General features: G+C 38.7%; 1 protein-coding gene across 2 annotated transcripts in view; it reads right to left on the reverse strand.

Moving 5' to 3' along the window:
• The window catches only part of LOC149208346 (uncharacterized), a 386,202-nt gene that overhangs the window by 210,056 nt on the left and 150,310 nt on the right, over nt 1–25,836 (reverse strand). For both annotated transcript variants that reach the window (XR_016252738.1, XM_089396020.1), the window contains exon 4: nt 22,555–22,901. Coding sequence is in view for 1 of the 2 variants with exons in the window: in XM_089396020.1 (XP_089252146.1) it covers nt 22,555–22,901 (347 nt within the window). In the remaining variant the exon portion in view is untranslated. The remainder of the gene's footprint in view (nt 1–22,554; nt 22,902–25,836) is intronic.

Genomic DNA, 25,836 nt, shown 5'->3' on the forward strand with positions numbered 1-25,836 from the left:
GGCATACCTTTAGGTTCACGAGGCCCACCTTCAAACATAAGATCATAACTGATGGGTGAGGGACCACATGGCTAGGTCAGGTGGCAGATAAATGGCACAACGAGCTAGTTAGTGGTTATTGTCTGAGTACCATCTTGGAGAAAAAAATTATCCTAGGGATATCACCCACAAAATGGTGGGTAACAGTGCCAACCTTACCATTTCTGTACGTGGACGCGTCTCTCCTATAGCTGCAAGCTCATCCATGAAATCCTAAAGTTTGGTGAGAAAGGAGTTAATGCCTTCACCCTTCTGCATCCTAGCATTCCTCGGTTTTTCCTTCAAAAAAATCTTTCGTTGCTCGGAAGGATTCTAATGTAACCCTGAGAGACCATCCCACATCTCCTTGATCGTGTTCTTGGTCGCTATATGTGAGACTATATGATCTCGAACTCCATCGAGAATCATCTGCTTCGCCTTGGCCATTTCTTTCTGAAATTCGCTAATTGTTACTAGTTTGTAGGTTCTACCACAACGTTGTCTGCATAAGTCTTTAGACCATGCTCATCTAGGAGAAAGGACATCCTGGCCTTCCAAATGATATAGTTGGAAGCACCATCCAATCTGTCCTAATCTCTAAGCCTTGTTGTGGCCATTTCTGCAAAAACTCGACCTGGGGTAGAAATCTTCGTCTTTCACATGCTCGATTTTCTAGAACTATTATTCGCACTCCTTCCTAGAGTGAGAAAATATGTTTGTTGCAACTGGAAACTGTGGGATTTCTGAAGGTAGAAACCCTCTGAGAGAAACTCCCTCTGTGTGCACTTTCTCTTCCCCCAACACTGAATTTTCTCTAGCAAACTACTGCAAAACGCTCTGTGCCCAGACAAGAAATCTTCTCTACGAAAAATACTAAGTTGTTGCGTCCTCTGCCTATTGGAGTAGCTTCTCCAAACAAATTGAATTTCCTGCACCCTGCAACTAGAAAATCGATCCTTATACAGCAATTCACACTGCCTGGCTAGGCACTGCACAACCCCTTAACATTTCATCCTGTTTCTCCCTCTAAACAGCGAAATCTTCCTTCTTCGTCTCTAAGCCACCTGTCTGTCAATTATGATCTTATACCATGTGAAAATTCCTTGAAATGTAGCAACTGGAATTAATTATCCTTACTGATTAACTGTTTATTAATTTTCTAATTAATATTGAATTCATCACTCTTCAATTTCTTCACCAAATAAAATAAACGTTGCAGAAATAAAAATGTTGGAAACTAAGAAATGCTAACACACACACATAAGATATGACAACTATTTTTAGACAATTGTCCCCAGGAAAACTCGTTGTGGGAAAATCGGTGCAGCAGTTGAGGGTTTTTATTATTATGCAGCAGTGAAATTTTGATTCACTAAAATATGGATACCCAATTGGCTATCCAATCTAAGAGAAATACTGGTAAAATCAATTAAGGTAAATTATCCTCTTCTCCAAGCAATCTCAGCACAAACTGACAACTCCAAGCAATCTCAGCACAAACTAATAACTCCAAGCAAGTCGTCCAAACCATATGCGCAGGCTTCTGCGTCACCTTTGCACAGCTTGTCACACGTTCAGCCTAGAACTACTACTACTCAAGTCATCTTGCATGTTGTTGCTCTGGAAATGATCCTCCTGGCCTTCTGGAAATCTATCCAGCCTCTGGCAACTGAATCCACCTCCAACTCAGCTAAATCGAACTACCTCTTTGGCTCTCTCTTGTGTATTTTTCTATCTACCCATCGACCTCTTCTTATTATCTACAGTTGGGACTCCAACGGCCAACATTAAACTTAGTCGATGGTTGAGATCATCTCCAAGTCGATCTGTGTGAGTTTCTAGAGGATTCTCACCTTTCTCAATTAATTACTATTAATTAACCAGCATTTCTAATTTAGGAAAAATTTAAATGATGGCCAATTAATGTAATTGAGGGATGGTCAATCAATTTAATTGAGCTATCTCTAGGTGGAATATGCAAAAACGATTTCTGGGTTTTGGAGAACTCTTGTGTTTTAGCCTCTCCACAAAGTTTTGAGACTAAAACACCATCCGATGCTATAAAAACTAACATACCATAAATTTGAGTATTTCTTGAGAGACTCTAGCCTATGACCTTATACCTTAACCTTAGAATACCTTTCATAGGTGACTTTATCCTACCCGGACTCCTCCCATCAGTGAAAGTCTGTAAAGAGCAAGTGGCCTTAGTTGTGGTGATAGTGGGCCATTGCCCCACTGTTAGCACATAGTCTAGCTTCTTGTTTATTAGGGTTTCCCTCTCGAAGTCCTGCTAGATTTTGTAGTAACAAGGTTAACAGCCCAAGACCCAAAAACATCTGGCAGGAGTGAAAACCTTCCCCCTTACTAACTACCAATGGGTAATTACAAGTGGCATGATGTGACCATGGAAAGTTAAGTCAAATTTCAAGAATTTTGTATGTCCTAAACTAGAGTTTACAATAATGTTCACATTTACCATCGAAATATTTTTAACCGACACTTTGCAAAAATGACATTGCCAATGATTTTCTGTTGATTATTAATGTAAGGACATATCACATACAATTTAACATGAAACCCTCATGTGACAGTAAGCGCAAGCAACAAACTCAGCCTTGGTATATTAAAATGAATCTTAATATACATGAGAACATGTTAAGGCACCAACGAGATGGCACAAATGCCTAAAGACATAAATGGCTGACAATGACCTCTCTAATGAATTCGTTGATGTCCAATGAGAAACCTGGATGGCTCCTCCTTCAAGACCAGTGTTGCGGGGGAGCGCCCCCCCCCTCGAACCCACTTCCGAATCGCGCTCCGGGCGGGAGCGGCTCGGGAGCGGTTCAGGAGCGCGCTCCCAAAATCGCTCCCGGACGGGAGCGATTTTCGGGAGCGCGCTCCCTTAAAAAAATTTGCGCTCCCTGGTCTGTTAGGGAGCGACACAGGGAGCGATCGCTCCGGCGCTCCCGGAGTGATTTTTAATGCCTGGGAGCGATCAGGGAGCGATCGGGGAGCGATTGCTCCCCGATCGCTCCCGGACATTAAAAATCGCTCCGGGAGCGATTCGAGCCGGGCCAGGAGCGTTTCGGCGGAAAAAAAAAATCTGCCGAACCCAAAAAAAAAAAAAAATTAGAAATTTTTTTTAGTTTTATAAGCCCAATGGGCCAAAAAAAATTCATTATAACTTCATTGAGCTTGAGTTTGGAGCTGGAGCAAGAGCAAAGGAGCGAAGAGCAAGTGCTGAGGAGCGAGGAGCAAGTGCCAAGGAGCGAGGAGCAAGCCTGCAGAGGTAAGTAACTTAGTAATTTAGTTAGTTTAGCTGGTTAGGTAGTTAATTTAGTTAATTTAATTTAGTTGTTTGAGTTTAAAGATCATGTATTTAAATTAAATTAATAAATTAAATTAATTAATCCCAATAAATTAAATTAATTTGCAGATTCAAGAATCAAAACCCTACAAACATCAAACACCATGGACCTGGCTATATTTATTGGCATTTTCCTCTTCCTGGTCCCTTTTATGGTTATTATGGTGCTGGAGAGTAGGAAACGGAGGGGGCCCCAAACTGAAGAGGGGGATGAAGAAGCCAGAGAAAGTCAAATGGGTGAAAACCCCAGTGAGGAGGAGCTGGAGGAGGGTGAACATGACCCTCAAAAAACTAAACAAGACCAAACTCCATTGTGGAAATATGTTCACAGGGCTGAAACAGGGAGACGGGGTGGAACCACTAAATTTCATTGCCCCCATTGCAACACTGATTACACAGGTTCATACACCCGTGCTAGAAGACACCTCTGCGGGAAAAGGCCATGGGATGGAGAGAAACAAATAGGAACCAAAACTTGTACAGCGGTGTCAACAGCAGATAGAGCCAAATACATAAGGGAAGAGGAGGAAGCCCAATACAGAACAAAAAAATCAAGGGGTTTCTTTGAACCAAGCTCACAATCACAAAGAACTCCTTCAGCATCCTCCCAAGGCAGTGGATATGGACATGGAGGCACAGGGTCATCATCTTTAAGACGTAGAACCATAACAGATTTCCTTGATGAGGGGTGTAGGAATGTTGTGGATTCAAAAGTTTACAGGTTTCTCTATGCATGTGGGATACCATTCAATGTTCTACGCTCACCTTATTGGCACGAAATGGTTTCTGCCATAAATGATGCCCCTAAAGGATACAAGAGCCCTGGGTATGACAAGGCAAGAACTGTTGGCCTTGATCATGAAAAAGAAAAAATATCACATTCTTTGAATAAAATGACAAGTTCTTGGACTGACAATGGGGTGTCCATTGTATCTGATGGATGGACAAATGTAAAAGGCAAGCCATTGATAAGTGTTCTTGCTGTGTCTGTTAGTGGTCCCATCTTTCTAGCTGCACATGATTACTCAGACAAGTTCAAGACCGCCATCAACATTGCAGAAGCATTACTTGAAACAATTGAGCGTATTGGCCCATGCAATGTCATCCAAGTCATCACTGATAATGCTCCTAATTGTAAAGCAGCGGGAGCAATTATTGAGGATAAATACCCGAACATATTTTGGTCTGGATGTTTGGTTCACACATTCAACCTTCTGTTGCATGATATTGTCAAAAACAAAAATGAACAATACCAATGGATTGGTAATTTGTACAAGAAAGGAAAACAAATGATAAAATTTATTACAAATCATAGCAATACCCATGGCCTTTTCCGCAGTCACTCGAGATTGGAGTTGCTGAAAATTGCGAAGACTAGATTTGGTAGCTATTACCTCACCTTCAGGCGCCTTTTGAAGGTAAGAGAGGCATTAGCTAGCATGGTATCAAGTCCACATTGGCAGGTGTTAAAGGAAAGGGCTACAAATGTAGCTGACATGGCAGGTTTTGAAATGGTGGAGGAGGCCGCTCTTGATGGGCAGTTTTGGACAACTGTGAGGCAGGTATTGGATTTCACCAAGCCAATTTATCACATGATTCGGTTTGCAGATACAAACAAACCAGTGATTGGCGAGGTGTATGAGCAAATGGATACCATGTTGGGGGAAATAAAAGACATCGTTCATAATAGAGATCCCAACTTGTACAAACTGATTCATGATTGTGTGTGTGAACGGTGGAATAGGCTTAACCTTCCACTACATTGCTTGGCGTATATCCTTACGCCAAAATACTACTCTACATCTTGGTTGGGCCAACCTGTAGCAGGGGGTGGGGTTAGGACCAAACCCCATTTAGATCAAGAGGTAACTAAAGGATATTTGGAAGCATTAGAAAAGTTGGTCCCTGACAGGGAGGAATGTTCAGTTGTGCGCCTTGAAATAGGCAGATACTTCAGTGGCACTGGTTTGTATGGTAACTTTCATGCAATGGACGACAAAGATAAATTTGATTCTCTCACATGGTGGGAAACATATGGCGGCCACGGACTTTTGCCAAAATTGGCAAAAAAAGTTCTTTCACAGGTTGTAAATTCTTCTTCTGCAGAGAGGTGTTGGAGCACCTACAGTTATATACATAATGTGAAAAGAAACAGACTCAATGAAAACCGAGCAGAAAGCTTGGTTTATGTGCACTACAACTTGAGGTTGTTGAGTCATTACTGTGATCGGGCTAATGAGGATCCCACATATAAAATTTGGGACAATCACCCAGAGGATGACAATTTGGAGGATGGCATTGTACATATTGAAGAACTAGAAGAGGAACTTGTAAGGGATGAAAATGAAGCAGCAACCATTCCACCTCCACCTCCACCTCCACCATCCAGTAGCAGTGCTCGAGGTCCGAATCTTGTTCCTTTGCTGTCGCCACCTCCATCTACACCCTCGCGTGGAGGTTCTAGTTCTGGTCGTCGGTCTGTGCGGGAGACTCCTAGAAGACCACCATGACCTGCTTATACTCCTGGAGACTCTCGTGGCAAGGGCCACATGTAGATTTACAGTTTACTTGTCTTTTTTAGTTTCTATTAGACTTTAGTTTTCATAACTGTTGAGTTTTGAGTCCTTGACTCTTGACTCTTGACTCTTTCATATCATTATGATATTTTTTGTAAACATTATATCAATGTGACAATGAAAATTTGAAGTTTGAAGTTGGGCCTTGGCAATTATAACTCATTGGTAATGATTGTGAATTATGAATATGATGCTTTGTGAAAGACTAAAGTTGTTTCATTTCATCTCATTATTCATGTTTCATTTTATAAATTTTTAACATTTCATATCATGTTAACAGTTAGAAGTTAGGACTTAGAAATATCTTCGATATTACTTCTTGTAATGGTTAAACTTAGCTTACAAGTACAACTTTGGTGATCAATGATGATAAATGTTATTGAATTTTCAATTCTGAAAGCTTGAAGTTGAAACTTTAATATTGAATTTGATGAATCATGATTTATAAGATTCAATATGTTGCAGTTGTAATATGTATTTTACTAACTTGTGGACACGGTTGATGACGATTATAATTTCTAGATGATTGATGTGATATGGTTCAATGATCAGTCTATGTTTTTTTATGTTTTTTATGTCTAATTCATCATTCTACATGTTTTTGTTGACATATATGTATCAAAAATTAAAAAATATAAAAAATATATATATTTTTAAAAAATCGCTCCTGGATTCGCTCCCAAACCGGGAGCTTCTGAAAATGGTCGCTCCCGCTCCCGCTCCCAAGTCACATGGTTCAAGACTAGCTAGGGTGGAGTCTTTCACCACCGAAGACTAGTTATTTTAATCAACTAGGGTAGGTAATTGCTCCACCAAAGAAGATCACGCTCAGGGTTATAAACCCTCAAGCAAGCTCCAAGATCCAAAGTAAGCAATCCATCGAATATCCAAACATGCCTAAACAGTGATTTTGAGCTACCTTTTATAATCTTTGGCCACCCCAATACCATGGGTAAGTCTTCCATAGATACCAATACCATGGGCAAGTAAATACATAATAATGTAACTTTATAAAGTTTCCCCTTGTTCTCTTGACCACATTTTAATCTAATTAAATAAATTGTTTCCCCTACAGTGATCACTCAGAAAAGGGACATGACAAATTTTCAGAAGTGGCTGGATCCCCATGGGCCATATGACTTCGATGTGGATGGTGCAAATGTAGGGTTTTATCAGCAAAACATCACTGACTGCAGTTTTAGTGTCTATCAGTTAAGCTCTGTAATCAAATGTGTCCTGCCAAAGAAGCCTGAAGAACAAATGGCGTCCCATTTTATTACACAGCAAACATGCCACAGGACTGCCTGGTGCTTTGGATACAACACCCACTGGGACAAATGATGACTGCTACTAGATTTATGCAGCTGTGAGATTCAAGTGTTTGCTTGTGGCAAATGATGAAATGATAGATCATTTATTCCAATTGTTAGGTAATGAGCTCTAAAAATGGAAGGAAAAATATCAGGTCTGCTTGACTTTCAATAAATCTGGTCCACATTCTCACATGCCACCTCCACATCCAATTGTTATTCAAGAGCACAAGAGAGACTCACGGCACGTTCCCATTAAGGGAGGTTGATAATATTGAAATGCCAAGAACTTAGCTATGTTTTACCAGGTCTGGAGCATGTGGACTTGAACAATGGTCTGATCCTTCATCCCAGGAAAGAAGTACATTGGGCCTATATGAACACTAAGATTTTAAGGGGATTAATGATGATATTGTTTTCAAACCAAACATGGGCATTGAGGACAAGAGGATAGCCAGATAAAAGCAGAAGAGTCATGAGGTTTTATGTTCAGCTTTCTCTACAGAAACCACTCAGCTAACATCAGCAGCAGACAAAAGAAAAAGCAGATTGATGGCACCTTCAAGTCCATGCAGACAACCTAATTCGTGTAAAATAAGGAAGGTATCTGCCTAAGTGGAGATACTAGCCTTCTCTAAAGGACTAAAGCAGTTGAGGAAAATGCTTCAAGCAGCCGAGGAGGTTGGCATGCGGGTGCCCAAATGTAATGATAGATGGCAAGACAGCCCTGCAAAAAATAGGGATGACATTGGTATCATTCAAGTGCAAGCTGCTTTGAGAGATCTTTCTATGATTGCCTCAGCTGATTGTTATTCTTGCACAGTATCACATCCCTCAAAAGTGACGCTTTAGACCCCTCTTTTAAGCCCAACGGCTCACTATCTTAATCGCAAATTTACTGTAGCCTTTTCTTCAGAACATTGCATTTTGGCCCTTGTACCCTTAAAAAAAAGGCCCTAAAAGTAAGAATTTCAAGGAAGGATCAAGGATGGATCGAAGATCAAGGAAGGCTCAAGGCTTGGGGGCCCCATCAATGCCCCTCATTAGGAGACCCCTCCTACAAGGAAAGTAAGAAACTCAAGGATCAAAGATCAAAGTAAGAAGATCAAGGATCGAAGATCAAAGTAAGAAACTCAAGGAAAGTAAGAAGATCAAGGATGGATCAAAAAAGAATTTTATTTTTTTTTCAAAATTTTCGATCCAGGGTGGAACAGAGACTGTTGTGGGAATTATGGAAGATTATATGGATTCAAATCAGGCAGAATTTGAATATCATGGCGATATAGATGATCTGCATGACACTTTTGCCCTTGGATAAGGTAGAGGGATTATAAGATCTGGTTACAGTAGTTCCCCCTTCAGTTGTTGTGGAGAATCCTATAATTGAAGGTGTTCCAACTGTGAATGGCACTCCTTTAAAAAGTTTCTGTTCCTGGCTTAAAACAAACAAACAGATTGATTCAATGGTGGTTTGAGAATAGGTGTTTGATTTTGTAACACATATATATGCTTGTGCAACAATATCCTTGATTGGGGCTGGCCTACAGCCAGGGCTGACCCCTGTAATCCCTGATATTTGAGTAAATTCAAAGGTACTGCCTTCTCACATGGTTCATGCAGCCAAGGTGGAAAAGTTTTGGTTCATTTGATAATTCTTGAGGCCCATGGGTCCACCTGGACAGACCCCTCAGGGGACAGACCAGCTTATTATGAAGAATGGATGGAGCATCTACATTTGGAAGGCCCTTTAGAGGTCAGATGCTACACATGGAAGCCCCTACTTTCCATCATTTGTGGAGATACCCTTCTTTGGCGTTGATTGTATTGTATATGTGGCATGTACAAACCATATTTTCTGTATTCTAGATTAGTTAGTTAGAAAAGAGGACCCTTTGCACCTCCATAGGCTAGATTAGGGGCTTTTTCTTGAGAAATTTGATATTTTAATGTAAAGGAAGTTGAACATCTCCCCATAAATAGAGTGCACTTTCTCATCTGTAAATCATATTCAGACAGGGGAGAAAATCACTTAGCATATTCTGAAATTTCTAAAATTTTGTTGGGGCATTTTTATCTTGGATTTGGTGCGATCGATGGAAGGCTAATGTGCCTCACTGAGACGATGATTCATGGATGATTTCTCCAACTTCTTTGATTTTCATGGCTACGATTTATGGATGAGCAATGATTCCTTCAGAAATTAGTTTCTCTGAGTCTTGTGGATTTATTTATTTGATATATTAAGTGCAAATCTTCTTATTGAGTGGTGAGGGTGTATTATCTTTATAATTTTCTTGGATAAATCCTATCCTGTAAACCTTTGGAAGAATTCTAGTGAAAAATCTTTCCTTAAAGGTAGCTTGGAGCATGTAAAAGTACCAGTGAAACATGAATCTCTGATCACTCACGATTAATCACAAGTCAAACTCTGCTCTTCCCTCAAACGATCCGATTCAAGTCTAGGGGAGTCAAACTCACGTTGACCAAGTTTGACTCATGACTCACCAATTAATTGCGATTTAAGCGACTGAGGTGATTTTCAGCCCTCTACTCGATGAGCACGGGTTTTAACTTTCAGGGTTGTTGCATTATTCGCCACATGGTTTAGTTAGGTTAAAAATTAAATATCGGTTTGTAACTTACTTCTCACTGCTCAGACCCGACAACTCATACGTCGAGAAGGTAATAGAGGCATGGTTTCAGTTTCAGTTTACTCTATGTAATGAGGCGTAGTGTGTAGCGTGCTCTAGCATTAGCTTCAGCGTGTGCTCTGTCAGAGATTTCAGTAGCAAACCAATAGCATATCATTTCAACAACAATCAAGAGATTTCAGTTACTGTTTTATTACTGATTAGTATGCAGTATTTTATAAACTTCTGGTTCTATGTAGTCACTGGTTAGGAGTCAGGACTCAGTACTTTGGATCATGTTTGGACTCATAACATATATGAGATACTTATTCATTCATGATATTTTGGACATCTATTGATATTATGGATTGTTTGGACATGGTTTTATTGAATATCAATGAAAAATATTTGTTTGTTTGTTTGTTATTTTTTTTTTTTTTTCAATATAATGTGTATATCTTTATTTCTTGAATTCACCGATTTTTTTTGGATCTGATTAAAACTCTTCGCTCTTTTGCCTTGCCGATTTATTGCCGATTCCGAGTTTGGTAACATTGAAAACTACACAAACAATCTTCTATGGTTAATAGTGGACACTGGACAACCCTAGTTATCACCCTCAATCCATTCATACCTTTTCAAGGTAAACCTAGTTGACCCCATATGCCTAAAGTGAGAAGAGGGCTGGTGAGGTGCAAGTTTATGCAATAACAAGGCCAAAAATGAATATGCATTGTCTCCTGAACAACAAACATGGTTTGGTAAGATTCAGGGATTTGATTTCAATGTGTTTTTTGTTTTCTCTTCTTGTGCTCCCCAGAAATTTAGGGAAACTACTAGCTTTTTCAAACATCAACTCCAATTCCCCTATTCCCAAAACTCTTAAAATATAGAATAAATAGCTTTCAGAGTCTCCAAAAACATATTGAAATTGCCAAGGTTATCTATGTTGGCATTTTGGCATAAGTGTGGCATTATGAGACAAGTGTTGTCCTTGATGGCAAATCACACTGATGACAAATCATAGTGCAGAAGGATAGCAGCAAGGAATTGATGATCAGACTACAAGTATGAAGAGAAAATATATACACGCTGGTTCACTATATACCAAGTCGCGTATACAAGCAGGTTCACTATATACCAAGTCGCGTATACGCAGGTTCACTATATACCAAGTCGCGTGTACACGCAGGTTGGCTTCAGTAAAAGAGCGTGTATGTGGAAAACTTATCTTTGGTCCGTGGCGGTTATTCCTTGGAAGTTGCGCCTATGGTTTTGTACCATGGTGTCTCGACGGACGTGTTGATCCCTAGTTTTGAAGCTGATGGTATTGGATTTCTATGGTTTTGGCCTGTGGTATTGAGCAAGGCCTAAGGCTATATAAGGAGAAGAAGATCATTAGGCAAAGGCATCTGAAAAGTCTTGAATATCTAATGAAGAAAGAGATCTAGTATGCAGGTTCTGGGTTGATGCTACATTGCTTGATCTGAGCTAAGGAGAGATCACATCGGTTGATGAAAGGATAGATCGGAATCAAATGGTTTGAAATGCACTATTATGATATGGTTGATTATGCGTATTTCTAGATCTGCATACTGACGCAATGTTATGTTCTGCATCTAACTGATGTCTGGTACAGCTGCAAGTTAAGAGAATTTATTTTTAGATCTGTACGCAGGTTGTCTTTGGTAAAAGCGCGTGTATACGCGGGTTTCTCTCATTGAAATAGCGTATATCTTTGAAGTTTGATTTTTGGGGTTGCAGTTGGGTCTAACTGCTATTGCAGAGTTCTATAGTCTGCTCTGTGTTCTGGTGACTGGTGTTGACAGGGTTTTCAGTGGTTCAGTGATTCAAAGATTGATGATGCTAGTATTGGTTGTTTTGTGCTTCAATGATCTGTTATGAAAGTTGAATGAATTGTGGTCTTCAGATTGTAATGCTGTGCTTCAGGAATATCCAGTCTGAAAATGTATGAAAAGTGGTACCTGAAGGAAAGAAGATTGTAGGCCAGCACCTACGTACTAGTATCTTAGCTAGTACAAGAGCTAAGGGGGTTGTAGCTCCCTTCCAGGAGAAGCTGAAAAACGAGAGAAGGTTGAAGCCTTCTGCAGGTTGTAGCCTGCGTACTGGTATAAGGCCGCACCAGTACAAAAGATTGTAAACTGAAGTTTTTATTAAAGAAAGATAGAGACGACTTGCAGCAGGTGGTTTTCACCCACATTGGGTTTCCACCTAAGTTGCCGGAAACGGCTACCTCCAACCCCAAAACGGCGTTTTCCCGTTTCGGATCCGGATCCGCGTACGAAACGCCGGAAAAACGTTTTTGTGCCGTTTTTTTCTGGAAACGGGAAGTTTTTTTTCACAGCCGTTTTTGAGGCGTTTTTGTCGAAAAAACTTGCAGTTTTAAAAAAATGAAAACGTTTTCAGGAAATTTTGAAAAGTATTTAGAAAATTTAAAAGGTTTTTCAAAAATCGTGAAACATTTTTGGTGAAAAGTTCGTCGAATCCGGTGAGTGGAATCATCTATAGGCTAGTGGAATTTCCAATGTTGGAATTCGAAATTTGTCAAACTTCAAACCAGGCCAAACAAATTCGTTTTAATTCGGTAAATTCCAAGGCACATTTAACAATGACTTTGAATTCCGGCATAAATCTGCAAATCGAACACTTAGCTAGGGTTCATTTTCAGCGCAGGAGGCACAAGGGTTACGAGGGAATAGAGGACGGGCCAGCATTATTCTGAAGCCTCTGGATCAGCTTGTAAACATTCTACGGATCCTCTGAAAACAGACTCTGTGCATCCATGCCAAAATGGGCTAGTCCGACGCCTCCATTGACTGTTGTACGCCCATATAGTGTTCAAGTATAACGACCTTTGTTGTTCGACCCCCTATGCGAAAATGACAGTGACGTCGTTATGCATTCACACAATCCTTCATTGTTCTATCTTACGAACTACGGGTTGCCCCCACAACAGAAGGTAACTGAGTTCGTGTAACTTGTCGATATTGCCAACACATTACTTTAACCATAATCAACTAAATACTCGGCTATGTTAATTAGCATTATATAAACCTAATATTTATTATTATTACTTTCAATTTCATATATCAATATAAATTTATATAATATTTTATATATATAAATAAAATAAATATAAAATTTATTATAAAAAATTATGTAATTTAGCTGGTTTATATATATATATATATATATATATATATGGGGCAGCTTAATTGATGATCAAAATATGAGTGCTGAAAAAAACTGAGAGATGCAAGGTTGCAAGGTTTTAATGAGACGACACACTGTAGACCCATAGGTTTACTAATAGCTACGTGTCAGGCTGGCCGCTGGGTTCCTCTGGGGGATATATATATATATATGTGTGTGTGTGTGTGTGTGTGTGTCAAATTTAATGGCGAATTTTATCCACCATTTTTTGTAAGATGATTTTTTTTTTCCAAATTTCAAGGTTGTCACTAACCCGAACCAGGTGACTTGATGACCCTGGAATTACTAAAGCAAGAAGATCTCCCTAAGACTATTCTAATATAGGTCAAGCATCTCTACAAGGAACTAGGTGATACATTTTCAGACTTCAGTGTGTCTGCCTCCCTTGGCTTTTGAGTTTTCACTGGAACTGTTTTGGTCTAGCACAAGATAGATTCAAAAAACGCAAGACTGATATCAAATATTACCCACAGTTCTTCCAAACAAATCCTCAGCCATCAATAACAGAGGTCTTGGGCAGCTTGAATGGCACAACAAGAGGGGACTAAACTCCCTTTTTAGTAGCATCTTGAACTCCAGAAATAGACTGGAACTGGGTCCTCAAAAGGACAAAACTCAGCCCATTTAAAATGGCAGAACTCAGCCCACAAAGCAGCAAACTAGACTAGCAAGTAATAAGAGGTAAACTCGGCCCAGATAACAAGATATATTTAGCCAGAAAAAAAGGAACCCTTGGCTTGATATGAGAAGGTAATCTCTGCCTCTTTGGAGAGTGAACACTGAAACGTTGCTTCAATATGGCATATGTTGAAACTTGAATTGATGATGATGAATCATGAATCATGATAGATCATAGATGATACAGATAATCTAGATTCTGAAATATGAATGGTAATATGAATTTTTTATTTTTAATATATATATATATATATATATATTTATTATGTGCCGTTTCCTGCCGTATCGTATCCAGATTTTTTGAAAATTTGCCGTATCCGTTTCAAACCCTATACCCGTATCCGTTCCCGTATCCGTTTTCTGGTAACTTAGGTTTCCACCTTATATCATGGTGTTCATGTGTGTGGTTTTTGTGTGATGATCTGTTCTGTTATACTGAACCTGTTTTACTATCATGGTTAATAATGTCCTGATGCATTTACTGAAGATAAGCTACTGAATCATAAGTTTTCTTGTTATACGCTGGTTTCTTTAGACACAGTAGCGTGTACACGCTGTTTCACTTAACTGAAGTAGCGTATATGTTTCTGAGCATAAAATGAAAAAGTTTTTCTGATAATACTGATTCACCCCCCCCCCCTCAGTATTATTTCCAACAGTTGGTATCAGAGCAGGTCCTTCAGAGAAGCTTGATCGCTTGAAGGTAGATCGGTCATCATGAGCAACTACGAAAGAGAAGCATCAATCAGGCCACCGGTTTTTGACGGGACAAACTTCAATTATTGGAAAGTAAGAGTGACTGCCTATCTTCAATCTCTTGGTACAGAAGTTTGGGATATCGTAGATAAAGGCTACACTTTTCCTTCAGCTACTCCTATAGATGCAGACGAGAAAAAGAAATATGAAACAAATGCGAAAGCAGTCAATACTCTATTGGGATGTATATCTCAATCGGAATTCATGAAGGTAATGCACTATAAATCTGCAAAAGAAATATGGGACAAAATTGTCACGAGCTATGAAGGAGATGAACAGGTAAAGCGTGCTAAACTTCAAACTCTCAGGATTAAGTATGAGACTCTCAGAATGTATAATGATGAAAGTGTGGCTAACTATTTCCTTAGGGTAGATGAGATTGTTAATTGCATGAAAAACTTGGGTGAAGAAATAAAAGAGGCTATTGTGGTTGAAAAGGTTCTAAGATCTTTGTCCCCCAAGTTTGAATCTAAAGTGTCTGCCATAGAAGAAAAGGAAAATCTGCAAATTCTTACTATGTCTCAGCTTCACGGAATTCTAACCGCTTATGAAATGAGAAAAGGAGGTCCATCAGACAGAAGAGAAGCTGCCTTCAAGGCTTCAGGCAAAGAAGATTATTATGAAGCAAGTCACGTACCAGAAGATGAAGAAGAAGAATCAAATTTTGTCAGAAATCTTCAAAGGGGTTCTGGAAGGTTCAGAGGTAAGTTACCTTTTAAATGTTTTGCTTGTGGAAGAGTAGGTCATTATGCTGCCAAATGTCCTCACAAAGGTAAGAATGACAAGGGAAAGGAACCTGTTAAATGGAACAAGAAACAGAATGAAAAGAAGAAAAGCTATTACACTCATGAAGATAGTGATGGTCTTTCAAATAGCGACGAAGATGAACAAGGTAATAGATATAAACTTTTAATGGCTTTTGAAGACGATGACTACATGGATGCTATAGATGTAGATGGCTTTTATGAAGAAATGAATAATCTCAAAGTTTGCTTAGAAGAGAAAAGTGCTATTATTGATTCTCTACAATGTCAACTGACTGAAAAGGAAAAACATCTTGAAAAATTGGAATGTGAGATTGCTTGTCTTAGAAAGGAGATTGAGAAAACAAAAGCGATTAATCTCAAATTTGTTAAAGGATCTGAAACCTTGGATGAGATTATCAATGTGCAGCGATCTCCTCTGATCAAGACAGGTCTGGGATATAATGGAGAAACATCTCAAGCCTCTACCTCTAAAAGTTATCTTGATGCAGCAAGGAGAAGCGAGCAAAGGCCAAATAAAAGTCATCAGGTGAATCAGGGACAGTTTACCTCAAGAACAAATAAAGACCATCAAGAAATTCAGGGACAAACCGCCTTAAGGACAAACAGAAGCTACAATCAGCCACAGATAAAATCTTCCCAATTTGCTCCAAGAAAGAATGTGAATAGAAGCTACAATCGGTTGGATGATAGATCTGATTATCGCAGAAGTTTCTTCAATGGCCAATGCTTTTCTTGCCATAACTTCGGTCACAAAGCAGCTCAATGTGTTGCCTACAAGACAATCATGACTAGAGAAGCTCAAAAGCAAGGGAGAATGATTGGAACCATGAAAAGGACTTATAACAACTTTTCGGTTCTTGAAAATGAAGTTGAATGCTCTATTTGTAATAACTTTGGTCATGAAGACTCTGAATGCAGGAGCAGGTTCCGGAAGACAACTCAGAAGGAACAAACCTCAAATGTCAAAACATGGAGAATAAAGGAACCGCAACCAGAAAGATGTGGGATAGCCTTTTTTGCAGAAGGTCAAGAAAGTCTATGGTACATTGACAGCGGATGTTCGAAGCATATGACAGGGGACAAAGAAAAGCTTGAGTCATATACCGCATTAGAAAAGGGGAAGAAAGTTTCTTTTGGAAACAATATCTCTGCAGCCATAAAAGGAAAAGGTGTTGCTCCGTTGAAAGAGAAGGTCAAAGCTGGAAATGTTTTGTATGTTGATGGATTGAAGCATAATCTTCTGAGTGTCAGTCAGATGTGCGATCAAGGAACAGAGGTAATATTTAGATCAAATGGATGTTGTGTTCGTGATCTTGATACAGGTAAAACAGTGATCAAAGGAAGAAGGACTCCAAATAATCTATACATATTTGAAGAAAGACCACAACAATGCTATTTAAGCAAGGATGATGAACATTGGCTATGGCATCGGAGGTTGGGGCATCTAAGCTTTTCACAAATAAGGAAAGCATGCAAATATCAGGCAGTTCGTGGTCTTCCAGATATCAAAATTCCAAACAACACTATATGCAAATCTTGTCAGTTTGGAAGGCAAACCAGAACTAACTTTCCAGAGAAAGAAGGATCAGCCAGCCTACCTCTTGAGCTAGTCCATACAGATGTATGTGGTCCATTTAGGAAAAGGACACCTCGAGGAGAAGAATATTTGATATTATTCATTGACGATTTCTCCAGGTTTGTCTGGTTAGGGCTTATGAAGCACAAAGATGAAGCTTTCGAAAAATTCAAATCCTTCAAAGCCTTGGTTGAAAATGAATCAGGACACAAAATTAAGTGCCTCAGATCTGACAGAGGTGGGGAGTTTACCTCAAACGAATTTTTCGATTTCTGTGAAGAACATGGGATAAGAAGAGAATTCTCTACAGCTAGAACTCCTCAGCAAAATGGGGTTGTGGAAAGAATGAACAGAACAATCCAACAAATGGCTCGTGCTATGCTTGATGAATCAGGTACTCCCGCAACTTTCTGGGGTGAAGCTGCACATGCTGCGGTTATTATTCTCAACAAAACAAATGTCCAAGTAAACAGCACTCAAACACCTCATGAGCTCTGGAGTGGTGAGACTCCTTCGGTGAAGCACTTCAAAATCTTTGGGAGAAAATGTTATATTAAGAATACTGATGAGCAACTTGGCAAACTTGAACCAAGAGCAGATGAAGGCATTCTTCTTGGCTATTCTCCACATAGCAAAGCATACAAGTGCTACAATAAAAGACTTGGCAGAATTGTTGACAGCATTGATGTAGTGGTTGATGAGAAGGGATATATTCCTAGGCAAGTTCATCATGAAGACATTGAAGAAGATGAAGGCTACGCTCAAAGGCAGAATGATGAAGAAGAAGAACCTCAAGAAGAACCAGAGGAGCAGACAAGAATAGAAGAGAAGACTCCATCCAGATATGTTCAAAAGAATCATCCAGAATCGCAGATTATGGGGCAGAAAGAAGCAGGAGTACAAACAAGAAGAAGAATTGCAGAAGCTTCAAGCTATTTGGCATTACTCTCTTCCACTGAACCACAAAATGTGAAAGAGGCTTGCAAAGATGAATGCTAGGTCAAAGCAATGGATGAAGAACTTGAGCAGATCGAAAAGAACAACACTTGGGAATTGGTCCCTAGACCAAAAGATAAAAATGTCATAGGGACAAAATGGGTCTTCAAAAATAAATTGAATGAAAATGGAGAAGTAATTAGAAACAAGGCCAGGCTTGTTTGTAAAGGGTATGCGCAGCAAGAAGGAATAGATTTTGAAGAGACCTTTGCTCCTGTTGCAAGACTTGAGGCCATCCGAATGTTCCTTGCTCTCTCAAGTTTTCAGAACTTCAAGGTATTTCAAATGGACGTGAAATCAGCCTTTCTGAATGGAGACTTAGAAGAAGAAGTATACATTGAGCAGCCAGATGGTTTCATCCTTGGGAATGATCCAAACCTTGTATGCAGATTGAAAAAGGCTCTCTATGGTCTCAAACAAGCTCCAAGGGCTTGGTACTATCGGTTGGACAAATATCTTCACCAACAAGGCTTTTCAAAAGGAGCAGCAGATAGCAACCTCTATATGAAAGTTGAAAATAACAAATTGCTAATACTTGTTGTGTATGTAGATGATATTATCTTTGGCAGCAATGAAGAGGCTATGAGTCAAAACTTTGCCGTGGTTATGCAGAAAGAATTTGAAATGTCATTACTTGGAGAATTGACATACTTTCTTGGATTGCAAATCCAACAAAATGAAGGAGGTATTTTCTTGTCTCAAACCAAGTACCTCAAGCAGATCTTGAAGAAGTATGGCATGGAAGATTCAAAGCCAGTATGTACTCTCATGGTTACAGGATGCAGCCTCAGTACAAATGATGAATCAGCAGCAGTTCATCAACCAACTTATAGATCCATGATTGGGAGTTTGCTTTATTTGACAGGTACCCGACCAGACATTATGCATGCAGTAGGAATTGTTGGAAGATTTCAAGCCAACCCAAAGGAAACTCATCTTCAGGCAGTCAAAAGAATCTTCAAGTATCTTCAAGGGACTCAAAACTATGGCCTATGGTATCCTAGAGATACAGATCTCACTCTTCATGCTTACACAGATGCAGATTGGGTCGGAAGTGTGGATGACAGGAAAAGCACAAGTGGTGGTGCATTCTTCATGGGTTCCAGATTAGTATCTTGGTTCAGCAAGAAACAGAGTTTGATTGCTTTATCTACAGCTGAAGCAGAATATGTGGCTGCGGCATCTTGTTGCACACAACTTCTTTGGATGATGCAGACCTTGTAGGATTTTCAAATCACTTGCACTCCACCTGTCTCTATCCTATGTGATAATACAAGTGCAATCAGCATTTCAAAGAATCCAGTCATGCATTCAAAGACCAAGCACATACCAATCAAGTATCACTTCCTCCGGGAACAAGTGCTTGAACAAAAGGTCAAGTTGGAGTATGTTCCTTCTAAAGAACAAGTTGCTGATATTCTCACAAAACCACTGCCCAGGGAAACTTTTGAATATCTCAGACAGAAGCTGGGAGTAGTTGATGCTTCATCCTGCTGTTGAAGCTTGTCTGTTCTAAAGAAAAGTTGGTATACGCGTTTTGTATAAGGGATATCCGCGTACATACGCTGATTTTTGCAGGTGAAATCGCGTATATGGAGTTCTGAACAACAAGGGCAGATTCTGAGTGGAGAAGGTCTGAGATGGGTACGCCAGAATTCTTCAGGCACAGTTTCAGGGGGTGCAACAGGCACAGTTTCAGGGGGAGCAGCTTAAAGTCTCATAAAGCATTGTTGGCATTTAGATGCTTTTGGTCCTAGTTCACAACTGTTGTTGGTTTCAGGAGAAGGAGCTCAGAAGGAAATCTTGGTTGCTGATATAACAGATGTTTATCAGATGCTGCTGGTGACTCTCATAAGTCTTGGTCTAGATTTGTTGTCTCTATGTCATATCTCTTTTTTTTTTTTTGGTGTCAAGGTCATGTAACGGCCCATGTTGGTTTCCCCACTATGCCTGGGATGAATGATGTAATATAATTGGATGTTTCTGATGTGTCCCCTCTTGGTTGGGAGTATGGATGTATGTATTGAGTCTTTTGATGATAGGAAGGTCCCTTATGGTGTAAAAGTCTTGGTTCTTTTTGAAGAACATCTTTTGCAGATCTTGCCTACAGTCAGGGGGAGCATGTTCAGCACAGCAGAGCAGAGATATCAGCACATTCACAGGGGGAGCACAGCCCTTTTCCCTTGATGACAAAGGGGGAGAATGATTCTAAGGATCTTGGAGTTGCCATCAAGTCCAAAGGGGGAGATTGTTGGCATTTTGGCATAAGTGTGGCATTATGAGACAAGTGTTGTCCTTGATGGCAAATCACACTGATGACAAATCATAGTGCAGAAGGATAGCAGCAAGGAATTGATAATCAGACTACAAGTATGAAGAGAAAATATATACACGCTGGTTCACTATATACCAAGTCGCGTATACAAGCAGGTTCACTATATACCAAGTCGCGTATACGCAGGTTCACTATATACCAAGTCGCGTGTACACGCAGGTTGGCTTCAGTAAAAGAGCGTGTATGTGGAAAACTTATCTTTGGTCCGTGGCGGTTATTCCTTGGAAGTTGTGCCTATGGTTTTGTACCATGGTGTCTCGACGGACGTGTTGATCCCTAGTTTTGAAGCTGATGGTATTGGATTTCTATGGTTTTGGCCTGTGGTATTGAGCAAGGCCTAAGGCTATATAAGGAGAAGAAGATCATTAGGCAAAGGCATCTGAAAAGTCTTGAATATCTAATGAAGAAAGAGATCTAGTATGCAGGTTCTGGGTTGATGCTACATTGCTTGATCTGAGCTAAAGAGAGATCACATCGGTTGATGAAAGGATAGATCGGAATCAAATGGTTTGAAATGCACTATTATGATATGGTTGATTATGCGTATTTCTAGATCTGCATACTGACGCAATGTTATGTTCTGTGTCTAACTGATCTCTGGTACAGCTGCAAGTTAAGAGAATTTATTTTTAGATCTGTACGCAGGTTGTCTTTGGTAAAAGCGCGTGTATACGCGGGTTTCTCTCATTGAAATAGCGTATATCTTTGAAGTTTGATTTTTGGGGTTGCAGTTGGGTCTAACTGCTATTGCAGAGTTCTATAGTCTGCTCTGTGTTCTGGTGACTGGTGTTGACAGGGTTTTCAGTGGTTCAGTGATTCAAAGATTGATGATGCTAGTATTGGTTGTTTTGTGCTTCAATGATCTGTTATGAAAGTTGAATGAATTGTGGTCTTCAGATTGTAATGCTGTGCTTCAGGAATATCCAGTCTGAAAATGTATGAAAAGTGGTACCTGAAGGAAAGAAGATTGTAGGCCAGCACCTACGTACTAGTATCTTAGCTAATACAAGAGCTAAGGGGGTTGTAGCTCCCTTCCAGGAGACGCTGAAAAACGAGAGAAGGTTGAAGCCTTCTGCAGGTTGTAGCCTGCGTACTGGTATAAGGCCGCACCAGTACAAAAGATTGTAAACTGAAGTTTTTATTAAAGAAAGATAGAGACGACTTGCAGCAGGTGGTTTTCACCCACATTGGGTTTCCACCTTATATCATGGTGTTCATGTGTGTGGTTTTTGTGTGATGATCTGTTCTGTTATACTGAACCTGTTTTACTATCATGGTTAATAATGTCCTGATGCATTTACTGAAGATAAGCTACTGAATCATAAGTTTTCTTGTTATACGCTGGTTTCTTTAGACACAGTAGCGTGTACACGCTGTTTCACTTAGCTGAAGTAGCGTATATGTTTCTGAGCATAAAATGAAAAAGTTTTTCTGATAATATTGATTCACCCCCCCCCCCCCTCTCATTATTATTTCCAACAATCTACTAGAATATTGTCACCCTTCGTTAACCAGGCAAGAATCAGAAAAAGGTTTATAACAGTCATTGATGTAAAAGTTTAAATTTATGCACAAATTATGGTTACTTGTAATAGATATGTAACACCATGAGCCAATAGGAATGAATAGAATTTTCAGAACTACATTAGCATTGAAATCAATTATCCTTTAGAGGTATATGTATTAGTCTTGATCATTTTATTTATCAGTGCTATAATCTTATTCATTTTTATTTCATTGCTCAACAACAATTAAAAAGACAATAATATATATATTATCTGATTGACAATTGTGTCAATTTTCTGCGAGCATTTTACCCTTAAAATGAGAGACAAAAGTTTTATGCTTTAAAACAGTTTAATTTCAGAAATAGTGGGAATAACAGAGCAATGAACACAAGCATTCAACCAGTTTATTTTCACACCAAACATACTGTTGTTAGGGTCATTAAACTAAAATACGATGACTCCCCTACATGTATCAGAACTCATAACAAAGGCCCAGCTTAGCTAGTAGAGATATATAGGAAAAGCAACACAAAACTTCGGTGAAGGTTTGTAATTTTCTTGTAAAGCTGATGCCTGCTCTATAAATCACCAAAGGTAAGGACCTTCAAGAGCTCCTGATCAGAAGAAATTGACAATAGGACACAAAAGAAAGTTCTACTCGAAACCTGATGTATGTGACCTAATCAAAATCTAGATTTGAGAATTCTGAATCAAATGGCATGTGCATTAAAATAACCAAAAATAAAGTTAATTGAACTTATAAATGAGTAAATATGAGTAACTGATCTTCAAATAACCTTGGTCTGTGAGGAAGTAGCACAGTTGTGGCAGTTAAATCATCTATGGGGCAAACAAGTAATTCAGAGTTGAAGATCTCTTCGCTCCTCCTTTTGATAAAAAAGTGGTTTCCACAATGGCTTACTATTGTGTCAACTCCCTCAACACGCTGAGTTAAGTATTTCAGTTCTTTCCATGGATCAGAAAGATTTAGGTAGAGGACAAATTGTGTGGTTTTACTTCCAGATACAACAAAATGGTACTCTTTGCTTTCAGATTCATGAAGCTCTAAAAAGAATTCTTCATCCTTTTCATGATATAGGCAAGTGTCATCAGACTGATCTGAACCCAGATGATGCCTCCATACCTGAGAAATAAGAAATTGCATGAATAACAGTATGAAAAAACAGACATGAAACAACTAAGTATGATACAAACATAATCCAATAAATAACCCATTTACGGCTTTCTTCAGGGTAAAGAATATCTGATATTCTCTTCCCGGTTTATTTCCATCTACAGTAAAAAGTAATTCATAAAGCTCTTTAGAATTAGATATATAAAATGCATTTGAAACAGAGTGAAGAATATATAATATTTTCTTTGGGTTTTGTACCATATACTGCATATTTGAAACTAATAAGTTGCATTTTTCAAACAAAACAAAAAAGGCAGTTGAACTTGTCCGTGTAATTCTTAGTTTCAATGACATGTATTATGGACATCGAATTGGGCAGAAATTAACATCAACAATTGAGATCTGTTATCAACTTATCACGAAATTTAGCATCTTAGTGCAAAACCTTCACAAGGTGTTAAAACTAGTGGAACATTAGAAGTGTTGCCACTGTCACCCAAGCAACAATGTGCCTCATTTAGTGCTGGACAAATCCAACTAAGTAAGGTTTCCCTGGCAGGACTTAGGACTCCCACAGCAAGATACAATCAAGTCCAAGATGTCCTAAGTATCTTCCCAATTCCCCACCAATGGAATGTATCAAGCACATTAAAAGTTAGGTGGTCAATCAAGGTGAATTCAAGATTTTGTTTAAAGTGTTCTAAGGCTGATCTAGGAGGTTTATCAAGTAACAATCTCATGTAAAACAATCACCAACCCACTCAAATCTGAAAATTACCAATGGCTGTTGTAAAACTTGCATAAAAGATGGTAAACTATAGCAGTAAACAAGTTACAACCACCATCAATTTAGACCTCAAAATGAGTTACAAACCAGAAGAAAATAGACTAAAATAATGAATAAATCTAGGGTTCGATTAATTTATAAAATCTGAAAATTACAAGGCATATAAGAGCCAACTAAGACAAGATGTCTAGTTCTATTATCAGATATATAAATCAGCAAGAAAAAATTTATGCAACAAAATGGTTTTAGGTCAAACGTGCAAGAAAACACTAGGATTTTAAGTCAAACATGAAAGAAAACCCTAGCATTTTAGGTCAACAATATGCAAGAAAACCATAGAACTTTAGCTCAGAAATAAGCACAGAAACCCTAGTCGTCTAGAGTTTTTGAAAGCTGAAAATATACGATAACTAAACAAAAACCTTAAATTATCCCAAAACAAAAAAATAAAAAGTCAAATTCAAGTTTATGGTTGACTAAAATGGAGAAGACTAATGCCCACTATTTTCTTTTTGTGCATTGAGGTCAATTAAGGACCCCCTTGAAGAGATGTAAATAGATCTAGGGTGACATCTAGGGTTGTCCACAACAAACCCTAGAAAATCCAAATAATACATTTCATAAGCATCTGCTTTGCTTGAGCCACTATTCGAAAATGGATGGAGGACCTATAGATTCCATACATAATTCTATTTTTTGGACCTATCCATTTTGTAAAACAGAATTTGAGTATTCATCAGTTTTTAAAAATCGCACAACATTTTGTCCAACATGTCAGAAATTGTTTACTTTGGAAGAATATCAAGGTAATACACAAATACAAATTAAAATATTAAAGCAAGAGCTCGTATAACTTCAACAAAAAACCGAAGGATCAGAAAATAAATATAAAGATCTCAAAGATCAGTTTTAGAAAGAATCAATAGAAAATAATGGAGAAATTTGGCATGTAAGGGACCATAGTCAGAAATTACTTGCGAAGATCAAGAAAGAAAAATTAGAAGAAGAAAAAGAATGTCTCAAGAAGAAATTCAATGAGAATATATCAGAAAAGGAAGAAGAAAATTTGCACTTAGAAAACCTTAATCAAAAGTTAATAGAACAAATCAGAGATTTAAAAGATGAAAAGCATGAATGTCAAAACTCTAAAAATAAGGTTGATGAATCAAAAACTAAAGAACTCTTACGTCTCATAAATCATAATCAAAGTCTCCTTACTCAAATTAAGAAACTTAAAAAAAAAAAAAAAAAAAAAAAAAAAAAATCATTGAAAAATAAATTGGACCAATTTGTCACGAAAGAAGTGTTGATTTTCTGATAATTACTTTTGATGTAGATCTTTTGACTTACTCCAATAACTCATTCAGTGATTATACTTCATAAACTCAACCATAAATAACAGTAGAACAATAGATATCACAATACACAAAATAAGACAAGATTTACCCTGGGAAAACCCACCAAGGGGAAAAACCCAGCAATATTTTTCAATAGAGAAATTATTCTTGCTCAATGAGAAACACACCTAGACCTATGGTCAAAACTGGTCTTCTCCTCCAAGTCAAGTCACCCAATCTGATCCTGCAATTTGGTATGCTTGTCTAACCAAGCATTGCAACCCTCCTACAATTGCTAGTTTCCCCAGAAATTTCGGCCCTGCAACAGTTGCCCCAATTACCCAAAAAATTTCGCCCCCAACAACAATTGCCCTAGAAAAATGCAAACCATAGAGAGAATAGCCAATCCACATGTGTGAGTTGCAAGAGAGAGAAGAGAGAGAATTTATCCTTCTATTCATCCTATTTGTTCATCTTGTCCTTCACTTGCTTGCCCAGAAACTATCTTGTGTGAGAGAGATCGAATGCCCAAGTGGAGGAGGAGGTGTTGCCTTTATATAGTGATTTGTCTAGGTTGAATGGGTGTCTTTTGGAGCCAGGGCCAACTTGTCACTTTTGGAGCCAAAAATTACATTTCAAAAATTCAAATTTTCATCTTTAAAAAGTCGTAATGGGACTTTGACTCAAAATAAATTTTTCCTTTGACTCAAGCATTTATAAATATGCTTTACAATGATAAATACAATTACATCAAGTGACCAAACAAACATTAGGAAGACTGGCCATAGTTACAAATTCAACACTTCCTCCTAACTAGGGA

Source organism: Pinus tabuliformis, chromosome 1_2 (genome assembly GCF_031772625.1).
Source record: "Pinus tabuliformis cultivar Carrire ecotype Pingquan chromosome 1_2, CPIR1, whole genome shotgun sequence".
NCBI lineage: Eukaryota > Viridiplantae > Streptophyta > Pinopsida > Pinales > Pinaceae > Pinus > Pinus tabuliformis.